Source organism: Schistocerca serialis, chromosome 3, assembly GCF_023864345.2.
Source record: "Schistocerca serialis cubense isolate TAMUIC-IGC-003099 chromosome 3, iqSchSeri2.2, whole genome shotgun sequence".
NCBI classification, from domain to species: domain Eukaryota; kingdom Metazoa; phylum Arthropoda; class Insecta; order Orthoptera; family Acrididae; genus Schistocerca; species Schistocerca serialis.
The window spans coordinates 111631865-111656334 of NC_064640.1; the positions used below are offsets into that span (position 1 = coordinate 111631865).

Here is a 24470-nt window from a genome sequence, read left to right on the forward strand (position 1 = left end):
GACACGGTACAGCAAAGAAGCATACAGGCCGACCTCGTCGATTGACTGGCAGAGACCGCCAACAGTTGAAGAGTGTTGTAATGTGTAATAGGTAGACATCTATCCAGACTTTCACACAGGAATTTCAAACTGCATCAGGATCCACTGCAAGTACTATGAGAGTTCGGCGGGAGATGAGAAAACTTGGATCTAATGGTTGAGCGGCTGCTCATAAGCCACACATCACACCGGTAAATGCCAAACGACACCTTGCATGGTGTAAGGAGCATAAACATTGGATGATTAAACAGTGGAAAAAAATTGTGCGGAGTGACGAATCACAGTACACAGTATGGCAATCCGATGGCAGGTTGTGGATATGGCGAATGACCGATGAACGTCATCTGCCAGTGTGTGTAATGCCAATAATAAAATTTGGAGACAGTGGTGTTATGGTGTGTTCGTGTTTTTCATGTAGGGGGCTTGCACCCCTTGTTGTTTTGTGTGGCACTATCACAGCACAGGCCTACATTGATGTTTTAAGCACCTTCTTGCTTCCCAGTTTTGAAGAGTAATTCAGGGATGGCGATTGAGCACCTGTTCATAATGCACGGCGTGTGGCAGAGTGGTTACACGATAATAAGATCCCTGTAATGGACTGGCCTGCACAGAGTCCTGACCTGAATCCTATAGAACACCTTTGGGATGTTTTGGGACGCTGACTTCATGCCAGGCCTCACCGACCGTCTTCGATACCTCTCCCCAGTGCAGCACTCAGTGAAAAATGGGCTGCCATTCCCCACGATACCTTCCCGCAACGTGATTGAACATAGGCTTGCGAGAGTGGAAGCTGTCATCAAGGCTAAAGGTGGCCGAACACCATATTGAATTCCAGCATTACCGATGGAGGGTGCCACAAACTTGTAAGTTATTTTCAGTCAGGTGCCTGGATACTCTTGATCACATAGTGTAAATATGGTGGGAAGGCCAAGAATGCACATTATCATACTGGCTGACCTGGAATACTGGCACTGACACTATGACGTCAGAATCCAAGACTCAGTATACTGGCACTGGCTCTATGGTGTAAGAATCAAAGTTCTGGAATACTTGCATCATTACGTCAGATTTCCTGAACAAAGGATGTCCTACATTATATGATCGCCCCCCCCACCCCTTCCCCAAATCTACTATTTACTCAGACGTGTACGGTCATTGCATACAGCTTTTCCTAACTCTCAAGTTTGGATCTCTCCACTTGCATCATTATTTAAACAAACACCAGGGGTGGATAAGGGCCTTCTGGGCATACCCCGATGCCACTGCCGCAGCTTATTCCCCTAAATTTAAGTCCAAACTGTATGCTGTGTAGTCTTTCACCTTATTTTTATTTTTCGAGACAGTGTTAGAAAAGGATATTTTAGATTTGAGTATTGACTTTCTGTATGGAATGTAGCCATTTTTGGTGTTGTATTATTATCTCAAGAGATATGTAGAAATATTGCAATGTGCAATGAAAACACAGGGCTGTATGGGAGGGCGCGGACTGAAGACCATAACAATGTGGATAAATCTATATACATGAACACTAAACCCATAAAAATATTAGGTATAATCTCTCTTACTCTCTCTCTCAGCCGCATTCTCATTCATACACAAGACTGGCACTGTGGTTTTGTGACCTGGGATGTACCACACCGGGATCCGTGGATTTTCCAGGGGATGGGGTTCCCCATGACCTTGATGGTAACAAGCGTATTTACTGGAGATGTGTGGGCGGGGTATTGAGTTACACCATTATCTAGAGTGACGTGTGCCATAAATATAGAACTGTGCCATAAATCTAGAACTGTGCCATAAATCTAGAAGTCTCCTTGATATGCTACTGTTAAAATGCCAGGTCAGTCATATCGTTGCCCCTCCAAATACTGAAAAAGCCGCTATCCCACTTCAGAAAACATACGTTAGCCTGGGCTTTCCACGCGCATCTCTCCCGTGTGGTTGCACCTACGTACGACTATCCGTATCGTGGAGTGACGCAAGCTATCCCCGCCAGAACTAAGTCGGTTTATCCATATTCGTTTCATATATTGTTTGTCAGGGTGCTAATAATTACAGTCTTAAAACGCTTTAAAGAAACAAATAAATCAGTCCATCGAACATACTTGTGATGAACTAGAGCGTTGGGAGCGTGCGTGCGTTAATGGAGAAACATTCACCATGCACCAGAAAGAATGGAAGTAGATTGAGCCTGCAGTGGATCAGAACTTAATGGACAACCTTACATTACATTAAAGGCTTTACTATGAGCTAAGGGAAATCCTGACTGCCATTACTTTCATTATTTACATGTTACGAAAGTGCGGTAGTAGTTGGTCTACGACTCCCGGCTGCCTAGTGTATATAGGATGTTTCGGAGCACCAAGCCATTTCGGTGCTTCTAAATTCTTCCGGTGCATGTAATTTAGACAAGGATGTGATGTGTAGTCGGTGGATGCGTCATACGTACTTCCTGCGGTCACGAAACGTGACATTCTTTCTGGACTACGCCATGACCGTAGAATAAAGGAGACAGCATTAATAATATTACTGGAATTTGTGCTAGTTGTCGCTTTGGAACATAAAACTGGTTGTAAAATTTTATTATTTTGCTGAAGTAGTAGTTACATTGTCCAGTAAACATATACATAAGGATTTACTTTCTGATTTACTGAAAAAAGAAAAACACTTCGCCTAAAGTACTTAAAGAGTTCTTGATACAGTTGTCCCATAATGTGCCGTAGCATTTCTAATTTCAAGGCGTACGTATGAACCGTTCGTATATGTAACAGTAGTCGCAAAACAGATAAACTGTCGTTAATTTGTGGATGCTTGTTAGTCTCGTCCACGTAAAACACCCAAAGTTGAGGTAGCGAGAAGGCTGAAATGTATTAACTTTGCAGATATGTGTGTTCTTTCATTGTTTATAATACAGTTTATAACATGAGTCCACCCTCATGAGTGCTCCATTCTTCCTTTTCCCCAGTCGTTACGATTTCGTATCTTCTCACAAATAAGAATCTTGAAAATACCACTATGCCTTTCTGATCAGTTCACTAGACATCGTTGCTTCATAATTTTGAAGACAGTGCCTTGTAAGAGAGATATTGGTTCGTGTGACGCCGTAGCAGCGTGGTAGAGTATTCAGGCACGACTCGGGGGAAGTAGGTAGTTTAGTGTGACTGCCACCAGATGGACGGATTTGCGCGCGCCTTACTGATTTAATTAAATTACTCTGGGAGCGCGTGTAGTCGCAGCTCGGGGCTTCGACGGTTCAGTTATGCAGACAGGTAACTAGAGTATTTTGGTGAGCTCTACACTTTCTTGGTGTGTCACAGTTCCCATTGTTGTTGGTTTCTGCTGCGTAAAACTATGAGCGTATTTAGCGCTTTCCTGTTTGAGGGGGGGGGGGGGTGGTGTTAAGAAACTCTTTCAGTTTTTAATCACGTAGATTTTTCTGCGTTATTAGTGTGTGTGTGTGTGTGTGTGTGTTCACAGTAGTGACAGTTTCAGTTTGACACTTGGAATGGAAACAGCACTGAAAGTAAAAAAGGATGTTGCTTATTTATTTACCAGCAATGTCACGACTTGTATGTATGTGTACTCCCTAGTGTATCTTTTTGAATGTGGTAGAACGTTTTTATGGGTTTCATTACAGAATTCAGATAATGTTTTATAATTAGTTAAGTAAAATGTGATGTGGTCCACTGCATTATAATACTGATTTTGCTCTGTATTAACTGCAATGATTGATGGATCAACACAATCCATTGGTATCTGAGACATCTCCTACTAGCCTGTGATTAAACAGCATGCCCATAATTTGCAAATAAATAAATAAGTAACTGTGCCTGTCAGATAATAAAGAAAGTAAGAAATACTAAGAGACTGCCTGAATGGACTCTTAATAAACATGTCATTTTCTGAAGTGTTTCCGCCAGTATTACAGCAGAACTTCATCTGAAACTGTGTAAAAAGTAAGTTGGAGTCTGTCTGTGATACACATCATATTCAGCTGGTTTAATGAACTAGTAGTATTTAATATGGAACTTGTAGTTCTTGTAAACAGTACATGTCACGGGGGACTACATACGCTGCAGTGTTTGCCCGAGTAAAAATCATAAATTTGTTCGATAGTGGCATACATCAGATTAATGATTTAGCAGAATGTGATCCCCGGTCGGCGCACTTTTAGGCTGAAAGTAGTCACTTTACCTGAATTAAGTTGCACCCCCCCCCCCCCCCCCCCCCCCCCCATATATTGCTCTATATGAGATCAGGGAATAAATGGATGTGACGTAAATTAGCTTAAGTGAATTACTACAGAGACTGGTGGTGGACATTATTCGAGCAATAGACTTAGCTGCATTTAACAGTTGCAGGGGATCATGAGGTTGTGTCTTCCATTAAAGTTTATCTATTGTCAGTCCCAGATGTCTGAGGTACTCAACTATGTAAGGATGTAGAATATCACCCACAACAGAATTATGTTTGAGAAATGGAACATATGATACGTGATTGTTGTTGAGAGACGGCCTATTAAATTTGACCCAAGAACTGATTCCCTCTAACCCATCATTAGCTTTATTATTTGGTTACTGATGTCATCCCTTAACAAATATTTTTATGTTATTGGCACATACAACAGCTCAGAAGCTATTTAATACAGTGAGTAGTAAGTAATTGATGTATATTACAAAATGGTGCCAGTCCAAGTGTGGTACTTTGAGGAGTTACCAGTGTCCCAGTCAAGAGTAAGTTTATTCCTAGGTAGATGACATTGGAATCAACTGTTTGACTTTTCCTGTTTCCAAATTATGTCATTCATTTATCAGTATCACCATGGTGTTGCCCACACTGAAGAGCATCAGTTAAATCTCAAAATGTTTTTGTTTATTTATTTATTTTACTAAACCCCTCTGTGGCTTCATGTAGGAAGTGTTAAATCACCATTTCAACTAGTGAGCCATTTCTGCAGACAAAATGAGTCTGCATTAGTAAGTTAAATGATTAGTGAAATGATCGGCTAGTCCATTATACTTTTGTAATTTTAGGAATTTATTACTATTGACAGTCAAAACTCATATTACCAAACTATGACTATAAATTTCAAGTAATTCTAGAGTTCAGCGTATAGACCCCTCTGAAGTAGTGCTAATTCCCCTGCCCAATACCAGTACTGCTTATCTTTCTTTTATCTTCTCTATGGGTCAATCCATATGAAGTAGTCCAGTAATGGTTGCTTGACCATTTCTAAATATTTTAATTTTCTTACATGTGATTGCCCTATATTTGAGAAGTTTAAAACAGTTATTTAAAATAATTTATCTTGCACATTTACTGGATGGTGGCCATTTTTATTTGGAGGCGCGCAACGATTTTTCAGTCTGGAGACATTAGCGAAAATTTGAGTATCTCTGCACTGGGTTAAGTTACAGCATTGCAATTGACATGATAGTTTTTAGAAAAGTGTCCTCTACAACATTGTCTATTACACAAAATACCCTAAATTCAAAAATAACCGCTCAAAATTACCTCCAAAGTTTGGTATCAAAATTTTCAAAATCCACTTTTTAGTCCCAAAAATAACAAACAAGGAGTGATTTCTGAGAGTCTATTTTTCCCTATAGTTAGATATCATACACTACTAGCCTCATATAGAGCAAGAACATTTACAAATGTTTCCTTAATTTTTTTATGAATTTTTGGAATTTGAAAATTTTCATTTTTTGTAAAGTTTGGGGTTAGTTATCTCAGGTAGGACTGAATATAAAAAATATGATTTTTGCACAGTTTATACACCTATATGATAGCAACATATTGTAAAAATTTCAACATTGGTATCTGACTATGAACAAATATAAGAATTTTTGAAAATGAGTAAATAATTCACATTACTCTACAACTGATCTTATGGCTGTTGCATATTTAAATGGTTTATTGTTTCATTCTAATAAAATTTAATTGTGACATATATTTAGTTAACACCATCACCCAATATTCATTTAGTTTATTTATTTTTCATAATGCAATATTAAACAATAGGAACTTTCGCTTTTGTCTATGGTAATAAAAATGCCCATTTACGTTTAGGTTTATTGTCAATAAAGAAGTACATTATTGCTGGGTGTGGCACTGTTGTAGTCAGCCTGTTCTGAAACCTCTGTTAGAGTGAATCTACATACTTCATCAAGAGTGTAGAATGTGTTATGTGCTTTGTTTTGTGTGTAATTTGTAATTAATTTTGAGAAATGAAATGGCTCTGAGCACTATGGGACTCAACATCTCAGGTCATCAGTCCCCTAGACTTAGAACTACTTAAACCTAACTAACCTAAGGACATCACACACATCCATGCCCGAGGCAGGATGGTTCCGGACTGAAGCGCCTAGAACCGTTCGGCCACAGCGGCCGGCTAATTTTGAGAGATTAACTGGAATGCAATAACAGGGATTAACAGTGCTCTGTTGGACAGATAGCAAGTGAAGTGTGTCACAAAACAGTTTATGGTTCAGTTTCAAAATACTTGAAAAATGTCAATGACTTTGATTAAGTTAGACAAACTTTGTTTAAATTTTGAGTAAGTTCTTCTGTAACATCAGTGTGTGAGTATCATGAGAAGAAATATATTCTGAAGTACAACCACATTTTTGGAAGAGAGTGCTGTGATCCACTGAAAGTTCATAAAAAGCCTATTACTAAAGGTTTGAGGGAAATAAAACTTGAACATTTGTTCTTGTTATGTGAGAGTGAAATAGCTTCCCAAGTGAAACATAATATGATTCCTGGAAATTCCCTGTGCCCAAATTGTTACTCAAAAATATTTGTTGTGAATCCAGAACCAGAATCATGTAACCTTGTTAATGACATTTATATTCGTAATGAGGAAGCTGTTAGCATATTGGATTTTGCTTGTTCTAAGTTAGACATATCTCCTGCTTCAAAAATAATAAAATTAAGTAGCAGAAAAAGAAAAGCAGCTATTGAAAATAAGGTGCAACAAATTTCAGACAAAATTATAAAAGACTTCGAATCATGCTTTAATAATGCAGATACCAACATTATTTCTGAAGAAGAAGAAGAAGAAAACCTACCACCAGCATAATCTGACACTGGATATTTGAGCTTTATAGAGAAATTAAAAATTAAATGTTCAGTGACATCTAAAGAGGAGAAAGTTAAAATTTTAAGTTTGGTCCCTGACTCATGGTCAAGAGAAGGAATAGTTCATTAATTCAACGTTTCTCATCGTTTGGTTAAACTAACCCAAAAATTAGTGAAAGAGCAAGGCATTCTTCCACTTTTAGGAAATAAGAAAGGAGTAGGTATAAGTGAAGAAACAATTAAAAAGATTCAGCAATTTTTTTGAAGATGAGGAAAACAGTAGAATGTGCCCAGGTTGCAAAGATTGCAAAAGAGTTGTTATAAATGGAATTAAAGTAACAAAGCAGAAACGACTAGTGCTGTCAAATTTAAATGAACTTTATGTAGCTTTCAAAAATTCTCATTGTGAATGCAAAATTGGAAGGTCAAAATTTTGTGATCTCTGCCCTAAGCGGTGTATTTTGGCTGGATCCTCAGAGATACACTCTGTATGTGGTTGTTTATATCATCAAAATGTCAAACTGATGATTGCGGGTGCAAAACTCAGTGATCTTAACTACAAAGAGTTACTAGATTTAATGGTCTGTGACACTAACAGTTATGACTGCATGATGAGTTTGTGTAATAAATGCCCTGGTAAGGAAACTGTTATTGAATTGTTTCACGAATATGATAAGGAAATGCCAGACAGTATGACCTTCAAACAGTGGGTCACAACTGATAGGACAGAAATGATAACAATGGTTAAATCTGAGGAAGAGTACTTTGAATCTTTAATTGATAACTTACAAAAACTCAAAAGTCACCACTATGTTTCTAAAATCCAAAGTAAGTTTTTGAAGGACAAAAAAGCTCAACTTCATGAAACTGAATGCATATTGCTAGCTGATTTTGCAGAAAATTTTACATTTGTGCTTCAGGATGCAATACAAAGGTACCACTGGGTCAATGACCAGGCAACAGTGCATCCATTTATTCTCTACTTCAAAAATGAGAAAGAGGAAGTTTCCAGTTCTTCAATTTGCATTCTAAGCAACTACTTGGAGCACAACACTTTGGCTGTACATGTGTTTCAAAAGTATGTAATAAATTACATAAAAGAAAATTTTCCCAAGGTTGAGAAGCTGATATACTTTTCAGGTGGAAGTGTTAGTCAGTATAAGAACAAAAAGAATTTTTCAAATCTGTGCAACCACAAAGTAGACTTTGGGTCGGAGGCTGAGTGGCACTTTTTTGCATCTTGCCATGGTAAAAATGCGTGTGATGGAGTAGGAGGTACAACAAAAGGTGAAGTAAGTAAAGTCAGCCTACAAAGATCAACTACAGACCAAATTCTCACAGTACAGGACATGTATGTCTTTTGCAAGGATAATATGAAAGGCATTACCTATTTTCTGATCAAGAAAGAAGAAGTGGTTCTGCATATGAAAACAACACTTCAAACCAGATTTGAAAACTATATTAGCAATAAAAGGAACAAGGCATTTTCGCAAATTCCTTGACATTTGCAAAAAACTTAGTTCGATGCTATGTAACATCAGAAACCAGAATTTATGAGTATCATTGCATCAGTAAAGTTTCATCACTGTCTTTAACGTGGAATGACATAGTGGTATGTTTGTATGATGGACAGTGGTGACTTGCAGATGTTTAAAGAATAAGTTTAAAAAACAATGATGTTTTTGTGCATTTTTACCACCCCACTGGCCCAAGAACATCATTCAAGAAATCTACTAGTGACAAAGTTTGGATACCAATGAAACATGTTTTAAGGAAACTTTCAGTGCTTGAACTTACCACAACAACTAGGAGGTCTTATTATATATCACAGAAGCTGCCTGAAGAAATAAGTGTTCTTAACATTCACCACCAGGTTTAGAAACAGTCGCATCTTGAAGGATGTTAATTGAAAATATTTATTTTAAGCATGTCAAAATAATATAAATGTTAATTTCAGTGATGTTTCCACTTTTTGCATATAATTCAGTACCTTACTTCAATAATAATTGATTATATCCCACCCATGTCACACATAAATAGGCAACAGCCATAAGATCATTTGTAGAGTAATGTGGATTATCTCCTCATTTTCAAAAATTCATATCTTCGTTCACAGTCAGATATCAGTGTTGAAATTTTCCAGCATGTTGCTGTCATATAGGTGTACAAACTGTGCAAAAATCATATTTTTATATTCAGTCCCACCTGAGATAATTAACCCCAAACTTCGCAAAAAATGAAAATTTTCAAACTTCACAAATTCACAAAAAATTAAGGAAACATTTGTAAATGTTCTTGCTCTATATGAGGCTAGTAGTGTATGATATCTATGTATAGGAAAAAAATGGACTCTCATAAATCACTCCTTGTTTGTAATTTTTGAGACTAAGAAGTGGATTTTTGAAAATTTGGATACCAAACTTTGCAGGTAATTTTGAGTGGTTATTTTTGAATTTAGGGTATTTTGTGTAATAGATAATGTTGTAGAGGACACTTTTCTAGAAACAATCGTGCAATGTTGTGCGCGCTTACAAATGAAAATGGCCGCCATTCAGTAAAGGTGAAAGGTAATTTTTTAAAAACAATTGTTTTGAAGTTCTCAATTATAGAGTAATCACACATAAAAAAATTAAAACATTTAAAAATGGTCAGGCAACCAACTTAATTTTTATTGGATCACTTCATTTGGATTGACCCCTATGAAATTTATAGTTGTAAAAATGTATAAATTGCATCATTAAGTCAGTACCAAAATTATGTTTTAAGGTGTAGTGTATGAGAATCGACGGTTTGGATCTGATGGAGAATCAGAAGAGGCATCAGGAACTTCAGATGAAGTAATGTCTCCAGCTCCTGTGAAACTTCGTCCAAAATGTCGGAGACTGAGTGAGGTATGCAGAAGTTTATTTAGGGATATTTTGAAGGTCAGGAATGTGTTTCTGCCTTACTTTATCAGTGTATAAAAATGTTAATCATAATTAAGTGGCCATTGGATTTTACTGAATGATTATCATTAGACTTATATGTACATACATGACGTCTCGTGTAGTGGTAATTTTATTTTTTATTTTTATTTATTTGTTTATTTATTTTTTTTACCTGTTGTCACATTGGGGAACAGATTTTATAGAAAAGATTGAATTATGCAGTTGAAGACTTTCTGAATTCACGAAATATAATTTCTTGTGTTAACTACTAGAATATTATGGAAAGTCAATGTAGGAATAACTTCAATGGAAGGTCCAGGATGAAAGATATTGTTCCAATTGTAGTTTAATTCAGAGTTGTCATTGTTATCTCAGAGATTAACACTGCCAAAGAGAAAAGCAGTACTTTGCCCACCATTTTTCGTGACTTGGAGTCAGTTTAACATCACTTTAAACATTTGTTTTTATACTGATCTCTAATGATAAATTTTTATCATTCTTGTACTGATATCGGAAGATTGGAGCAGCTGTAATGCTTCAAATATGCATCCAGGAGAACTTGTTGATGGCGCTTTGAATTTCAGTGAAAGCCTGACTTACTGATCACAGTAACATTGTTAGCGCATGAAGCGTGATATATATGAGAGACACTAATGTTGATTTTCAAGTTTACTAGATCCAAATTATGTTCTTGCGAGTTAATATATATGTAGCTTCATGCAGTGTTGATTTAGACATCTCTGTATGCAATGCGAAGAGTGTACAAAATTTGTCTTATAAAAAATTAGTCAGTTTAAACTCAAACTTACATGTATACTGTTTTATAAATGTGGGCCAAATTCACATATCATAGATAAAGAGCTTTTGGAAAGCATAGAATATGTATGTATAGATGTACTCAGTCGTATCACAGTCATTTCATGGCATATGATAGTTCTTCCTCTGTGTGTAAAGGCTCATGTAGTGCGCTTTGAGCTGCATTCTCTTACAGTGAGATTGTAATGTTGGCTACAGGGAAGGGAATAAGTTATTAAATTGGCATTGTACAATTTTATGTTTATGGTGACTGTGTGGAGAAGCAGATGAAGAAATATGGCACGTAGCATGGGTTCGTTCTGTGGCATATTGTTAATAAAAACTTTTCTGTGGTGAAATAGTCTTTCTTTTACTAACAGTAATTGCATGGTTATTCTGTAAATATTACTGGGTCATTCCATGCCCGTTCAACCAGCTCCAGCTCATTGTCTCAGATTTGACTGAAATTCAGTACACTAATTCTACCATGTGTGGAACACTCGTGTACAAAGTATTAGTTTACCCTGCCAATTAGTTCCACAATTATGGCTTGTGAAAGAAGGTGGTGTGACCCAGAAATTGCAACCCGCATCTGGCAATCTATCTTCAGACCCATCTTCAGATCTTGATAACTTTGAAACTATTCTACACACTCCAGTGAAATTTTTACAACCCAGTAACATCCATCTAGAGAACACACTCCATGAATCAAAACACCAACAACATATTTCTGAGGGAAAATAGAAAATTCCAAAATGTGATTAAAAAAAATGTAATACGTTAAAAGGTACATATTGTAGGTGCCCTCTATGCCAAATATAATTCACTCAAAAAGGATATAAATTTTTGTGGTTAGCTTAATGTGGCCTAAACACACACACAGAACTCATCTTGCCCATATCAGTCACACAAGCAGAGCTACATGCACACGAGAATATAAAAATTTGAAAAATTACCTAAAAAACATGGATTTTCGAAGTGTGGTATCACAAAAGGGACAAGTGGTATCCAAGCCAAATTTCACACACTGCGTAAGTAGACCATAATGATATATATCTCAAAATTTCAGCATGTTATTGCAAGAAATTTGTGTACAATGGAAGTTGACAGATGTATTTGGTGATGTGGCCATTGTTCCACAACCCAATTTTGTAAAAACATATCGTAAACTGTTCTGCCTCTCGTATCCTCTCCCACAACTGTTTAATCACTAAGCAACAACATATAGACAGATTAACACAACCTTTAATTAATGTTTACTGCACCTTAACTGCTAAAAACCAGTCGATTGTGCTTCGAACAGAAGTTCTCCCACACTTTAGCTACTGTACTCTGTACATTGAGGGGCAAATTGTACTGTCTTCCTGACACTGTGGTAGGAACTGGAACTGTCATAAGAATATGTTTAAAAGGAATCCAACACTTGTCTGCCAAACGTGGCCAATGAAATGATCTTGCTGGTCCTGCTGGTGCCATGAAGTTCACAAATACATCACCTTCTGCTTCACAGCACTCTGCAACACATCCTAAGTACCATTTGTCATCATAATCAGCAATAACATAGCAACCTGGTTGTATGTTGCTGCTTTTGCTTCTGAATCCTGAGTCAGACACACTGTAAAGACACATGTTGTGCATGAACCTATAGTTATAACCGGACAGTTTGCTCATCTGCACATTGTCAGAGTCCGCTGGAGAGAAGTGATGATGGCTCCTTGTGCCGGCAACAGTTTTAACGTGTTCTAGTCTGCTTTTTAGCAACTCTTTGACTGATTTCACCTCATCTTTCAAAACATAGAATGATTGTATGCCAGAGATATTTTTCTGTACCTGGGTAAATAATTGAAGAGGTGTTAGAATGTGACCTTCTTTAGGGTTCTGCAGACTAGCTCGTGATGCCATGCACTTAATGGTAGCACCAGTACCATCACATACATTTTTACCATGATTGTGAAAAAATTCCATTCTGCGTGAATCTGAAAATCATGGTAATGCATGCATAAATTTTTGAGATTTTTACAGTTTTTGTACTGACTAGCAGCCCCATCACTGAAGTATTTCGCAAAATGTATGTGAGGCAGCTTGTTTTTCACATATGCCATGACAGTGCGAATGCGGGCATGAACTGCAATGGCATCATGAATTAAACAGTCACTAAAAACGCACAGGTTCATGACAGACGCATCACCCGATTCACCTCTATAGTAAATCGCAAATGGCTGGAGAGTTGCTTGACTGCTGTCACAATGATATCCTTGGATGGCATCTTGAACTATAAATGCATAATTTTCAGAAAAGTTTAGTATTACTAGAATTTCATCTTGTTTCAAATTATCCTTACAAAACTGGAGATAAGCCGATTGTGCTGTTGCTGTGAAGCTGTGTGTGGTCAGTTTGTCTGTTTTTTGACAACACATTTCAAAAAATCTTCCACTGTACTTTGCTTTGTTTCAAGACCTGTGCAATCGATGTGTGTCCATTGTTTATAAGATACAAGTTGATCGTCATCCATACAGTTTGTTATTCATGTGTTCTGCAAGATTTGCCTTACCAGGACACTTTTCACACCTGTGTATCATGCACTGGTAGGAATGGATGTTACACACTAGCAGCTTCATTGCACCTTTGTAATCCAGACCAGAATCCTTTATAGCAGCAAACATCAGCTTAGAATTTTGTTGGGTCTCACGTACACAAACATTGTGTGTGCCCCTTGCACTTACAGGCACAACCCATTTTGGCCGAAGATTGAAAAAAGATGATAAACCTACTTTGGTATTGGGATACTTTTCCTTGAATTCTACATATAGTTCTGATATGTTGCATAGCAACAGTCTTTTTTGCATCTGTACATGTACATTTCCCATTTTTGCCGTTACATAGTCTTTTTTTTTTCTAGGCATTATTTGGCTGTAGTCATTATTCGGCTGTAGTCATTATTTTCATAAAACTTCGACACTAGCACCTTTATTTCTGAACTCAGTTGCTTATCCTGAGCCTGCTGAAGTTGTGGAAGCACTCCTTGGGTTGCTTTTATTTTCCTACCTTACTTTACCATATATGTAGAAACATTGAATTCCTTTGCAGTGTAGTCAATAGACCAGCTGGAAGATGCAAGGGTAAGAATAGCTACTTTTTTCTGGCGTGTGGATATGGCACATTTTTCTTTCAAATCATGCACAATTTTGTCCAAATCAGAGCATTTCTGGCATGATTTCTGTTCCTTTGGAGCAGATAGTTCTTCCTCTTCCATCATTAGTGTGTCAGCTATTTTGTGTTTTAATTCTGTTTGAGCTTCTTGCAGTTTTCTTCTACCATAGCTGGGCCTGTCTCTTTTTCCAACTTTGTGTGTGACAAACCAAGATCAGTCACTGAAGTATTTAATTGCTCATCCGCCGTGGTTGTAGGTGGCTGATACTCTTCATCACTGTCATGTAAATTATCAGAATATTCATCATTTTTTAGCAGTGTAACACACGTGGATCATAACTTTTGTCCTGGTTTCATGCACAGTCCCATGCACAGATTCACTTTCCATACTGATATTATATCAATTTCTCTGAGGCTACACTTCACTGTCTTCGTATGAATCCGAAATGGATTAAAACAACTTCTTTGTAGGAAAGAATACTTATCCAGAAACAGTTTCATATGATGATAAAAAACACTAAAGTTTCATGGAACTGTACTTCTTGTGCCCACATGGTGTATCCCGGATCTCCATAGCAACATATCTTGGTCCGATTCATTCAGATCATGCAGTACAAAGCGAATGCCACATTTTGTTCCACATGTTGTTTTATGACATGCAGATGCTTGTGCTCTACCAATACAGCAACTTGTTTGAACAAAAGCACCACCAGTACGCTCTTCTGACTCCATACTGATTTTCCACAACAGTACTGACCAGTCCGAACAAGAATCTTAAAAACATGAGTAACCTGTAATTGTTGCTCATTTCCTTTGTTGTTCCTGCGTAACAATGACTCATTCTGTCCCTGAAAACTACCATTGTTTAACTTTCTGTTGCCTAATGGCTCCCAACAATTGCTGCAGCCTTATTTGAAACAAGCTGTCTGCATCATCACTATTACTTGCTAAATCGTGTTAAAAGAAACGTAACCAAATACATCTCCGTCAACTTTTATTGTACACAAATGCCTTGCAATAACAAGTTGAAATTTTGCCACATATTATATTATGGTCTACTTATGCAGTGTTTGAAATTTGGGTTGGATATCACTTGTCCCTTTTGTTCTACTACACTTCGAAAATCCATGTTTTTTAGGTAATTTTTCAAATTTTTGTATTCTCGTGTGCATGTATCTCTGCTTGTGTGACTGATATGGGCAAGATGAGGTCTGTGTGTGTTTAGGCCACATTAAGCTTACCACAAAAAATTTATACCCTTTTTGAGTGAATTATATTTGGCATAGAGGGCACCTACAATATGTACCTTTTAACGTATTACATTTTTTAATCATATTTTGGAATTTTTTATTTTCCCTCAGAAATATGTTGTTGGTGTTTTGATTCATGGAGTGTGTTCTCTAAGTGGATGTTACTGGGTTGTAAAAATTTCACTGGACTGTGTGGAATAGTTCCAAAGTTATTAAGACCTGAAGTTGGGTCTGAAGATAGATTGCCAGCTGCGGATTGCAATTTCCGGGTCATGCCACCTTCTTTCGCAAGCCATAATAGTGGAACTAGTTGGCAGCGGAACTTAAAATTTTGTTCATGAGTGTTCCGCACTTGGTAGCATTGGTGTGCTAAATTTCAGCCAAATCTGAGACTATCAGCCGGAACATTTTCTCAAATTGGTTAAATTGACAATGGAATGACCCTACTGTATTTATCCAGTTCAGTTGTCTAAGGACCTGTGGCGCAAATTTGCGCTTTTTTTAAAAAAGGAGGGAGAATGTGAGGCAAGTGCAGCAATTGTTAACAAATACATACATGCACGTGCATGTGCCCACCATGACATAGATAAAAAACCGCTTAAAAATAGTCATCAGTGCTTGAAAGGCGTGAAGTAGACCTCATTGTAAGCAACATTTAATATTCTTGGTAAAGTCATTGGTGACCCCATTTGCAAAATTTCAACCTCCACTGAAAATGAGTAAAATGAAGAATGGACATATATGTTAAAAATTTACGCATTTTGCAGTGCGTATGGATATGGCTACTGGCTTGCTACCTAAGAGGCTTATGCAGTACTCTCTACTACGGCCAGCTGGCTATACAATTTATCTGTTTACTAGAAACGTATGCTTGCTTTTCCATGAATTACAAAGTTTTTTCTGTTTATTTATTTGTTACAAAGGACATAATTTAAATGCTTGTAGATAGATTTTAGCTTAAAAATTTTAAGGCGTTCAAAGCTTTATATTGATTTCTATGTGATAAGCATCTGTGCTCAGAGTTGATGTAATGAGATACTACTTTTCTGGTTAGTTTACTAATACGAAGTAGGCTTGGTTCTATGTCCTCAGTTTAAGAAAGGAAAGTATTGTGATTGTTAGCAAAAATTTTTGTCATACGTGAGGAAACAAAAGCATGAGCTCTGGTTGTTGTGACATTATAAATAGCACATACTGAAATTAGTTAAGTTTTTACATTTTGTGATTTCAGAATTGTGGTGTGTTATTTCTTGCTAATTATTTGAATCTGGCATTTATTTTGCTAACTATAATGTGTCAACAGTACTACTAGAACAATACATACAAAGCAGCACTTAATCTTGCAGGAATTTCATTTATAGTATTATATGGAATGTGTGTGTGATTATTTTGCAGCAAGACATTAACAAGCGACTGTCATTACCTGCTGATCTTCATCTTCCGGAATCTTTTATTGCAAAGCAAAATGTGAGTCCTACAATTGAGGGTCCACTCACACGTGCTACGAGAAGGCAATCACTTTCAGAGATTGGATTTGGGCGTATTGAAACGTATACAAAGTTAGATAAACTTGGGCAGGTATGTATAAGAAAAAGTATAGCATTATTGTAATTTTTTCTGTTCGTGGCATTATAACTATCACAGCCATTAAATTTTTTCCAAGCTTCACTTTGTGACTAAATAGGAGCAAATTCTTTTCCACAGAATATAGAGAAGGATGAGAAGTTAAAATAACAACTTTAAAGAAAATGGTATGAAAGAACCACAATGCATAATATTAATGATGGTAGGGAGGATTCGAAAGGGTGATTTGCTATGCTTTCATTGGTTCCATCATTCGTTCAGATTATAATGCCTAAACTCCAAACTAGACTGTCATAACACTTTAAACTTCATCACAATTGTTGACCCATAGCAGCAGGATTTTACATGATATAGAGTGTTACGGAATTAATTTAATTTCTTGAGTCACTAACAAGGCACAAATCTTAAAAAACTTCAATCTTAAAATGAGAAAAAATATTTGATGGGACTCAACGTTAAGAATTTGCGCAGAATTTAGATTTATTATATTTAACCAACTTTGTTCCCTATTTTACTTTTGAGGAAGTCACAGTGTAGACCAATTCCCAAATCTCCAAAGTACTTAGTAATATACAGGGTGGTCAGAAACAGTGTGTAAAGCTTGTGAGGGTGTTGCAGGGTAGGTTGTGTGGAGAAATAAATGTTAAGAAACAAAATTGATACTGTGCACTGTTTCAAAGTTAATTAGCATTGAAGTTACCTAATCAGGCCACTGCATGCACAAATTGAAGTGGCCTACCAGAGATGGTGCTGCAAAACATGTTCTTCTTTTGGTTTTCTAAAACCAAGCAAGAGAGTGATACAAAAATTGGACATGGGATGGTTGTAGGGATCAGACACAAGCCAAAAGCTGAACGGTCTCATGTGCTATCATCTATGCTATGAGAACAACTGACACAAATTATATCTGGGAGGCCACCGGAATTTGCGCGCACAATGGCCTGATTTGCTAACTTTGATGCTAATTAACTGAGAAACAGTGAAAAGTAATGACTGTTTTTTAAACAATTATTTCTCAGCATGTTAAAAGTTTTTCAGACTGTTTCTGACCGTCCTGTATATGGGCCCATAGCAGATACTAATCCTGAAAAAAAGTGTGAGTGGGCAGTCATCATTAGAAAGAAGAATCTAAAAATGAACAACTACAATTATAATAAAACACAAGATCTAAACTGATTATGTTTCATCTTATTGGCATTATGAAAAAGACATCAAGCTTATGCATCCAGGAAGCTTGTAAAAGAATTTCCGTAATCTGAAAAGTACTTATATTTGCTGGAAGATACTTGGAAAAGTTTAGTTCACCTTCCAGGAGGTAGTAGACTTTGGGAGCCCACATCCCTTGAGGAAAGTCCAAGGAAGATGGGGAAAAAGATGGAATCAGACAAAAGTGCATGGTTTTACGCACACAAATGTACTAAAATGAGTCTTGTGCCATTTCAGCACACACATTTACTAAAGTATTATGAAAAGGAAAGTTGCTATTCACCATATAGCGCAGATGCTGAGTCGCAGATAGGCACAACAAAAAGACTGTCACAATATAAGCTTTCGGCCAACAAGGCCTTTGTCGAAAATACACACATTCATGCCCGCACACGCAAATGCAACTCACACACACGTAACTGCAGCCTCTGGCAGCTAAAGCCACACTGTGAGCAACAGCAGCAGTTCATGATGGGATTGGCAACTAGGTAGGGGTAAGGAGGTGGCTGGGGTGGGGAGGGGGAGGGATAGCAGAGTAGGGACAGAGGGCAATGAAGTGCTGCTGGGGAGCACACGGGGACAAGGTGGAGAGAGGGTAGGGCAACTAGGTGCAGCCGAGAGGTTAGATGGAGGGCAGGGGAGAGGTGGTGGTGTGTGTGGGGGGGGGGGGGGGGGGTTGTGGAAACGAGAGAAGTAAAAAGACTGGGTGCATTGGTGGAATGAGGGCTGTGTAGTGCTGGATTGAGAAAGAGAAGGGGCTGGATGGGTGAGAACAATGACTAAAGAGGATTGAGGTCAGGTGGGTTATGGGAACATAGGATATGAGTATATTGCAGGGAGAGTTCTCACCTGTGCAATTCAGAAAAGCTGGTGTTGGTGGGAATGATCCATATGGCACAGGCTGTGAGTCAGTCATTGGAATGGAGGATTTCATGTTGGGCAGCATGCTTAGCAACAGGGTGGTCCACTTGTTTCGTGGCCACAGTTTGACAGTGGCCATTCATGCAGACAGACAGCTTTTTTGTTGTCATGCCTACATAGATACCCCTGCCGTTGAAGGGATAGGTGATGTTTGTGACCAGACTGGAGCAAGTGGTGGTGGTGGTGGTGGTGGTGGTGGTGGGAGGATGTATGGGACAGGTCTTGCATCTTGGCCACTGACAAACTGTGGCAAGAAACAAGTGGACCACCCTGTTGCTGAGCACACTGCCCAACACAATATCCTTCATTTCAATGACTGCTTCACAGCCTATGCCGTATAGATGCTTCCCACCAACACCAGCTTTTCTGAATTGCGCAGATGGGAACTCTCCCTGCAATATATCCTACGTTCCCGTAACCCTGCTTGCCCCAACCTTCGTTAGTCATTGTTCTCAACCATCTGGCCCCTTCCCTTTCCCAGTGCATCACTACACAGCCGTCATTCCACCAATGCACCCAGTCTTTTTACTTCTCTCCATTTCCGCTACCCCTGCTCCACTTCTCCCCTGACCTCTTTCGAACCTCCCAACTGCAGCTAGGTGTCCTGCCCTCTTCTCTACCTCGTCCCTGCGCACTCCCCAGCAGCACTTCACTATCCCTTCCCCTCCCTGCCCCAACCTCCTCCTTACCCCCACCCAGTTGCCACTCCCATCATGCTCTGCTGCTGTTTTTGCAGTGTGGCTTTAGTTGCCAGAGGCTACAGTCGTGTGTGTGTGTGCGTGCGTGTGTGCGTGCGTGCGCGCGCGCGCGCGTTGGCTGAAAACTTATATTGTGGTAGTCTTTTTATTATGCCTATATGTGACTCATAATCTCTGATATATGGTGAGTAGCAACACTCCTTTTCGTAATACTGTTACATTCTGTTCAGGATTTTCCATTGTTTGACATTTATTAAAATGAGTCTTGTGCCATCTTCAAACCAAACTCTAAGGAAACTTCACACATAAATACCTCCTAAGGTACAGTGGAACATACTTGGAGCATCTGAAACTTGAATCTCAAGGATGGTCTCAATGTTTACTATTATGGAAAAAATACTTATTGAAATGACACCATGTATTAAGGAAATACAGTCTCTACTGAAATAATGCCTGACAGGGGGCCAGGCCTAAAGATGGACTGACAGTCAATATGAATGTTGCACACACCATTCTGCACCTTTCCCTCTCATTACAGATTCTGAAACAATCACTGTAAGAGTGCATATTTTACTTGGTGTACTGTGTTTAAAAATTATGTTCTATTCCAAGAAGTTCACAACATGGACAATTACACTAACTCTCAGACCTCCCTCAACTATTATTTCTTTCTAGATTTTTTAGAGCACATAATATGCTATGGGATTCCACATCATACTGTCCAGGAATAAAATGACAGTCTGTGTCATACTTGTCAGTTAGGGTGAGGCATATGATTGTGCAACATTTCAGAAGCTAACCATCTGCAGAGGACCCTGGAACCTTACACACCAGCAAAAACTGAGTGAAGTTGTCTCGAGATAATTCACCTGTTCTCACAACACTGAATTTTCCAACTTGGTTTAAATTTATCAGAATATTCATACTATGAGGAATGCATGGAATGTTATGAACTCATATCAGTCATTAACACAGGCGTTTCTAACATTCCACCATCAGCAAAGGCATCCCTTATCATACTTGTAGGCGAGTGAAGATAGTGTAGGCTACCCACCAAATGGCCCTATTGCAGGCATTCTGTGTATAAGTGAGCTGGTTGGCTACCCCTGCCCTGCAAGTGTTCAGACAGTCCAATACGGTCACTTACACTATACCTTGTCCTCAAGACCACCCCCGCATCAGCTGTTTGCCCACCCCAGCCCACCTCTGCTGGTGGGTGTCTGGCTGCTAATGGTGCATGCTTGAGCTGGAACTGCTTGCATTAGAGTGTCATGGAGAGCTTACACTATTCTAAATGTCTTTCATCCATTAGCATTTACAAAAACAGAATGGCTAGTAGTTTAGTATCTGCTAATTGAGTCCCCTATATATTTCTTTACTCACAACCTATTCAGCATATCCATTATCTCCACAGTTGCCACTTCTGTAAGACAGTGGGAAAGGAATTATCAATCTGTTGGTTAGTCAGGCAGGTGGGGAATGAGGCAAATGAGGTAGCAGATACAGCAGCGTAATGTACAACAGAGAAACGGAAATGAGCGTACGGCATTGTGGGCCAGGAGTCTCACATTCGGGGAAGTTTGGCCGCTGAGGGCAAGTGCTTATTGCATACGATGCCACATTGGGCTACTTGTGTGTCAGAGATGGGGGTGAAATGATGATGAGGAAAACACAATACGCAGTCCCTGAGCGGAGAAAGTCTCCGGCCTCCTTGGCGTAGCAGCATGCCGCCGCGCTGACCACTCAGCTAACGGGGGCAGACTACAACAGAGAATCATGTGGTGACACAAGAAGTAAGGAAGAGTAAATGTAGTTGCCTTTTAACACAGTTCTGTTGTATTTAAACCATAGAAGTTTACATAAAATTGTATTTTAACTGGTACTGTTTTATAATCTGATGAATGAGGAGCCATCATAACAGCTGGGCTCCATCCTTATGTTCCAGCAGAAGAAAAATACTGTAAGATTTTTGAAAGATTATTATGTGGGGAGCAGTGAGTCTGAATGCCTGTACAGATGAGCACGGATATAAATGAAGACATTACCAGTACTATCAACTGGCACTAGCATGCTAAAACCTCGTGCAGTGCAACACGAAGTCCATGTAGTTGAAATCAATGTAAGAGCTGCTGAGCCAAACCTGTCACAGCCAACAGGTAAACACCTTAGTCAGTGACTCTGCGCATGACACACTTCATGTGCCACCTTCATGACAGTGTTCTGTCCTATTCCACCGCTGTATCTTCACCACCTCATCCGCATCCATTTCAGTGGCTGAAAATGGCCTGGCTTCTGCTGCAAAACCAGTGAGGGCGCGAGGTTCCCTGGCAGTAGATCGACCACTGAAGGAAGCAATGCTGATGCAGCTAGACGGAAGACTGTGGAGGCTTTTGTGACAGTTGGTCCACCAGCATCAGTTGGGATGGGCACTTGACCATTAGGAAGTAGGGGGAGGAGGGCACTGGGTCAAATTCCAGGGGCTCCACATCAGCAGTTGTGGGAGCTATGCTCGCTGGTATCCCAGTCTACAGTCAAAGGTAGGTTGGCGGAAGGCACAGAGAGCTGCCCACGGGGGCACATACTGCGACTGGTAAGAGCACCCCCCCCCCCCCCCCATTACTCCTCTCTCCCTCCCCCTCATTAAACTAATGCCCTGACCGACCGCGTCACTGGGGCAGGTTGGAGGTGGCGGCAAGGTTGCAGGCACAGCTGATTGGAATAACAGATCCAGTGCTCACAACCATCATCTGCCGCAAACAAATGCTGACTTTTGTGGCCCACCATTACAACCAGCAGCCATCTTTGCTGCCAGCCACAAGACCACTTGTGACTCAGGGTGCAACAAATCCAAAAGACCCCTCAGTTGGCGCCCTTCTAAATGCCCCATCAGATTGCGCCCATTAACCAATGTGACCCATTATGTGGCAAGAAAACTAGATAGTCCATTGTCACAGTACGAGGCAGACAGAGGCTTTTTCATTTGAGTCTTGAATGTTCACACGAATCACTACACCTCCATGTTAGAAGCTGTATGGAATGGTGCAGTTTTCAGATGCTGGATACCAATGTGGATGCAAAAGTCCGCGATCTCCTGCATCGTGAATCGCCAACCGTTATCAGAGACTAGGATCTGTGGAGAGCGCTTGATAACGAAAATGACAAACAATGTGCAAATAGTGACTGTCAATGTCATGGAGGACAGTTTGGCAACGTATAGAAAACTGAAAATACATTGACCACCAACCTCTACCCACAAAGGGACCCACAGAGTCGATGTGCGCCCTGTCCCCAAGATGCTCCAGAATTGGCTGAGGGGAAAACTGATGCAGTGGTGCTGCCTGATTCTGCACACAGGCTGTACAAACCTGGACACGGTGTTCAATATTGCTATCAGTTTCTGGCCAGTAGATGTGATGCTGCACCAAAATCTTCATGTGGACATAACCCAGTGCATTGCATGCAGCAGCTGGAGTATGTGAGGACGCAGTACTGGAGAGACGACCACTCAATATCTTTACTCAAGCTGATGATTCCTTAGCAGCTTTAAGGTATGACACGTGTCTCAGAAAACAATACTTTTTTTTTATCTGATGGATTTTTGAATCCTGAGTAATTAGTGTAGCCTTTAGATTGCCTATAAGTTTTCTGTGAGAAGGCCCCATATCACATACAAATTCAGATTCAGTGCTTCTACGACTTGAATTATTTCAGTTAACATGTACTTATAAGAGGCTGTATAAAAAGTACAATCAGTAAGCTCCTTTCATTTTTGTACAAACTTTTGATGATCATAACTTGAGAATTGTTGTTGGATTCTCCAACAATCTCTTCTACCCTTGTGAAAACATAAGTCACTGTTAACTTCATATCATGGAAACTAAGAATTACATGTTTTTTTCATCATATTAAGGCTTAAATCAGCAACACTTTGTGACACTCTAAACTCCTTTAGTGTTCTTGTAATAATGACTGCAGTAAGAAGAGGATATTTCAATGCTTCTTTGGCCAAACATAACACTTTTTGAGATAAACAGTGTAAAGTCACTGCCCTTAAATATTTTCAGATGACCAGTTAGTCCACAATCTTTTCATAATCTCTCGTTGTTGACAGTCAGGCAAAGAACCACAACCCCTCTTTGAAAATGTTTCATTTTAGTACCTCTGCATTATACCAAGAGTGACGAACTTGTAAAATGTGTTATTTTGCTTAAGTTCTTTTATTTCATTTTCCATAATTTACTGGGTGATCAAAAAGTCAGTATAAATTTGAAAACTGAATAAATCACAAAATAATGTAGATAGAGAGGTAAAAATTGACACACATGCTTGGAATGACATGGGGTTTTATTAGAACCAAAAAAATACAAAAGTTCAAAAAATATCCGACAGATGGCGCTTCATCTGGTCGGAATAGCAATAATTAGCATGACAAAGTAAGACAAAGCAAAGATGATGTTCTATACAGGAAATCCTCAATATGTCCACCGTCATTCCTCAACAGTAGCTGTAGTCGAGGAATAATATTGTGAACAGCACTGTAAAGCATGTCCGGAGTTATGGTGAGGCATTGGCGTCGGATGTTGTCTTTCAGCATCCCTAGAGATGTCGGTCGATCACGATACACTTGCGACTTCAAAGCCAATAATCGCACGGACTGAGGTCTGGGGACCTGGGACGCCAAGCATGACTAAAGTGGCGGATGAGCACACGGTCATCACCAAACGACGCGCGCAAGAGATCTTTCATGCGTCTAGCAATATGGGGTGGAGCGCCATCCTGCATAAACATCGTACGTTCCAGCAGGTGTTTATCAGCCA

The 24470-nt window shown here is 39.1% G+C and overlaps 1 protein-coding gene across 4 annotated transcripts in view; it reads left to right on the forward strand.

Annotated features, from left to right (window-relative positions):
- Positions 1-24470, forward strand: part of LOC126469796 (cyclin-dependent kinase 17-like) — a 205977-nt gene that overhangs the window by 112800 nt on the left and 68707 nt on the right. For 3 of the 4 annotated variants that reach the window (XM_050097050.1, XM_050097049.1, XM_050097052.1), the window contains 2 exons: positions 9889-10013; positions 16640-16822. In XM_050097050.1, the coding sequence (XP_049953007.1) occupies positions 9889-10013; positions 16640-16822 (308 nt within the window). Of the gene's footprint in view, positions 1-3278; positions 3309-9888; positions 10014-16639; positions 16823-24470 lie in introns of those variants that run through there. The other variant, XM_050097051.1, reaches the window with a different exon arrangement.